The sequence below is a fragment of the Papio anubis genome, chromosome X, assembly GCF_008728515.1.
Source record: "Papio anubis isolate 15944 chromosome X, Panubis1.0, whole genome shotgun sequence".
Taxonomy (NCBI): Eukaryota; Metazoa; Chordata; class Mammalia; order Primates; family Cercopithecidae; genus Papio; species Papio anubis.
This window is the reverse complement of record NC_044996.1, coordinates 79,121,574-79,125,181: the sequence shown is the minus strand read 5'-3', so window position 1 is coordinate 79,125,181 and position 3,608 is coordinate 79,121,574. Positions and strand designations below refer to the sequence as shown.

Sequence of the window (3,608 nt, the reverse complement as noted above, 5' to 3'; positions counted from 1 at the left end):
GAGGAAGAAAGAGGTGAATGGGGAAAGAGGAGACATTGGTCAATGGGTACAAAGGTACAATTGGACAGGAGAAAAATTCTGGTGTTATATTGCACAGCAAAGTGACTATAAATATTGTAATGTATATTTCAAAATATCTAAAAGAGAGGATTTTAAATGTTCTCACCACAAAGAAATGATATTTAAGATTATAGATATGCTAATTACCTGATTTGATCATTTCACAATGTGTACAAGTATTGAAATATCACCTTGTACCCCACAAATATATATAATTACTATTTGTCAATTAAAAATTAAATGTAAAAAACAAATTAACATCAACAGCAATAAGACACATCAACATCATATATTTTCTGATATGATGCATTGAGAAGATACAACATGTCCTCTGTAGTATTATCATCAAAAATGCATAACCTTAATCTAATCATAAGATTCAACCAATCCAAATTGAGGAACACTCAACAATAAAAGCACTAAGTGGAATGCAAATTTGGCTCCCAAGTTTCCCTTTCCCCAGTGTTAACCCCTCTTTTTTAGTGTGGTTGTAACCTTTAAATATGACGGGATAATCAATGTCTTGATTAGGTAACATTTTATGGCAAAGGTGATGAAATAGTAACTACTATAATAATGTTACATTATATAAGAATCTCCCATAGCAGACTAGAGATTTATCTGCTGGCTTCCAAGAAGTAAGCTGCTATATTGTGAGAGGTACACATGACTAGGACCTGAGGGAAGCATCTAAAAACAGAGCAAACCCTTGACAATAGCAAAAAAAAAAAAAAAAAAAATTAGAAGATTGCAATCCTCAAACTGTTAGAACTATATTCTGCCAACAACCAGTGAATTTGGAAGGGGATCCCAAGCCTCAGATAAGATCATAGTCTCAGGTGACATTTTGATTTCAGCCCACTGATACCTTGAGCAGAGAACTCAGCTAATGCATACCTGGACTTTTGAGCCATGAAAGTTGTGACGTAATAAATTTATGTTGTTTGCAGCCTCTAAATTTTTGGTAGTTTTATGCAGCAATAGAAAATAATACAATAACTGATACGCACTCTCCAAAACTTTCAAGGTCATGAAAGACAAGGAAAGATTGAAGGCCTGTCGCAGATTAAAAGAGAACAGAGAGAAGTGACAACTAAAGGCAATGTGAGATCCTGAGTTACACATTGGGACAGAAAAATAAATTAGTTCTATAACTGGTGAAATGTAAATAAAGTGTGTAGTTTAATTTAACATATTGTACCATGTTAATTTCCAATTTTTTGTAATTACAGTATGGTTATGTAAGTTATTAACATTAGGGAAAAAAGGGTGAGGGGAAATGAAAATTTTTATCTCCTTTTTAAAATTTCTCTGGACTATAACATTATTTTAGTAATAAAGAGTTTAAAAATAAAACCTGGATGGTGGGAAGCCAAGGAGGGTGGATCATCTGAGGTCAGGAGCTCAAGACTAGCCTGGCCAACATAGTGAAACCCCGTCTCTACTAAAAATACAAAAATTAGCTCGGTGTGGTGGCGGTCACCTATAATCCCAGCTACTAGGGAGGCTGAGGCAGGCAAATGGCTTGCACCCGAGAAACAGAGGTTGCAGTGAGCCCGGATCACACCACTGCACTCCAGCCTGGGCAACAGAGCAAGACTCCATCTCAAAAAAAACAAAAAAAAGGAAAACCTAAATGGATGATCAGGAGGCTGAGGGCAGTGGCCTCAATAAAAAGACATAGTTTCCTGGTCCAGTTTCTCGACCTGAACCAACGTTCAGAGCCACTGTAAACTGAAATGGGACTGGGTCCCCAGGAGGAAAGATTTGTAACATCATGGCAAGTATACATGGTAATGATTTTTTCAGTCCTTCTGCAAAGGGTCCTACATCCATTTACTTGAGTAATTGTGCACTCAGGAAAGAAGAATACTCAAACATGTCAAGGACTTTTAGTCACAGTGTCTGTGTTAATACTGATACTCAGATACCCAATTGGCATCCTAGCTTTCCTATCTGGTATGATTGCCCCTTCTCCTAAGAGCAGTGAAGAGGAAGAGCAAGAGGATGAAGAAGTTCTTCAGGGAGAACAAGGAGATTTTAATGATGATGATACCGAACCAGAAAATCTGGGTCACAGGCCTCTCCTCATGGATTCTGAAGATGAGGAAGAAGAGGAGAAACGTAGCCCTGATTCTGATTATGAGCAGGCTAAAGCGAAGTACAGTGACATGAGCCCTGTCTACAGAGACAAATCTGGCAGTGGACCAACCCAAGATCTTAATACAATACTCCTCACCTCAGCCCAGCTATCCTCTGATGTTGGAGTGCAGACTCCTAAACAGGAGTTCGATATATTTGGCGCCATCCCCTTCTTTGCAGTGTGTGCTCAACAGCCCCAGCAAGAAAGAATGAAAAGAACCTCCCTCAACACAGGTTTCCTGCTGCGGGACTCCAGCAGGAGGAATTCGATGTATTCACAAAGGCGCCTTTTAGCAAGAAGGTGAAAGTACAAGAATGCCATGCGGTGGGGCCTGAGACACATCCCAAAAGCATAGATGTATTTGGCTCCTCCCCATTTCAGCCCTTCCTCACATCAACAAGTAAAAGTGAAAGCAACGAGGACCTTTTTGGGCTTGTGCCCTTTGAGGAAATAACGGGGAGCCAGCAGCAAAAAGTCAAACAGCGCAGCTTACAGAAACTGTCCTCTCGCCAAAGGCGCACAAAGCAGGATATGTCCAAAAGTAATGGGAAGGGGCATCATGGCACGCCAACTAGTACAAAGACTTTGAAGCCTACCTACCGCACTCCAGAGAGGGCTCGCAGGCACAAAAAAGTGGGTCGCCGAGACTCTCAAAGCAGCAATGAATTTTTAACCATCTCAGACTCCAAGGAGAACACTGGTGTTGCAGAGACTGATGGGAAAGATAGGGGGAATGTCTTATAACTCGAGGAGAGCCTGTTGGACCCCTTCGGTGCCAAGCCCTTCCATCCTCCAGACCTGTCATGGCACCCTCCACATCAGGGCCTGAGTGACATCCGTGCTGATCACAATACTGTCCTGCCAGGGCGGCCAAGACAAAATTCACTACATGGGTCATTCCATAGTGCAGATGTATTGAAAATGGATGATTTTGGTGCCATGCCCTTTACAGAACTTGTGGTGCAAAGCATCACTCCACATCAGTCCCAACAGTCCTAACCAATCGAATTATACCCACTTGGTGCTGCCCCATTTCCTTCTAAACAGTAGATACTTCCGATGGATTATTGGCATTAACTCCTCTTTCAAAAAAGTATGAATAGTTTTATGAATTTGAAAAAAAAAATTAATAGCTGTTTACATCATTCGTTCTTAAAGATCAGTCAGAATAGGTGATTTTTAAATAAGCCAAATAGAAAAATGAAGTATCTCTACAGGGTAGTAACTTGATGTCTCTTCCAAGCAGGAGAAAAGGAAGCTAAATTGCCAGCTCTAAGGGTTTCTGCTACTGACATCACAACACAGAAATGCAAGTGTGGTACTTCCAGTGAAAGCACATGGCACTTTTCCAGGTGTGTAACCACTGAGAAGGGACAGTAAAACTGTTATTTTTAAAGTCAGAATG

The 3,608-nt window shown here is 40.5% G+C and overlaps 1 protein-coding gene across 1 annotated transcript; it reads left to right on the top strand.

Annotated features, from left to right (window-relative positions):
* Positions 1-2,021: 2,021 nt before the first annotated feature.
* On the top strand, positions 2,022-3,253 carry LOC101002713 (putative BMP-2-inducible kinase-like protein). The gene is given in 2 exon segments (XM_031660588.1): positions 2,022-2,403; positions 2,406-3,253. Coding segments are annotated over 2 exon segments (1,230 nt in total).
* Positions 3,254-3,608: the final 355 nt, after the last annotated feature.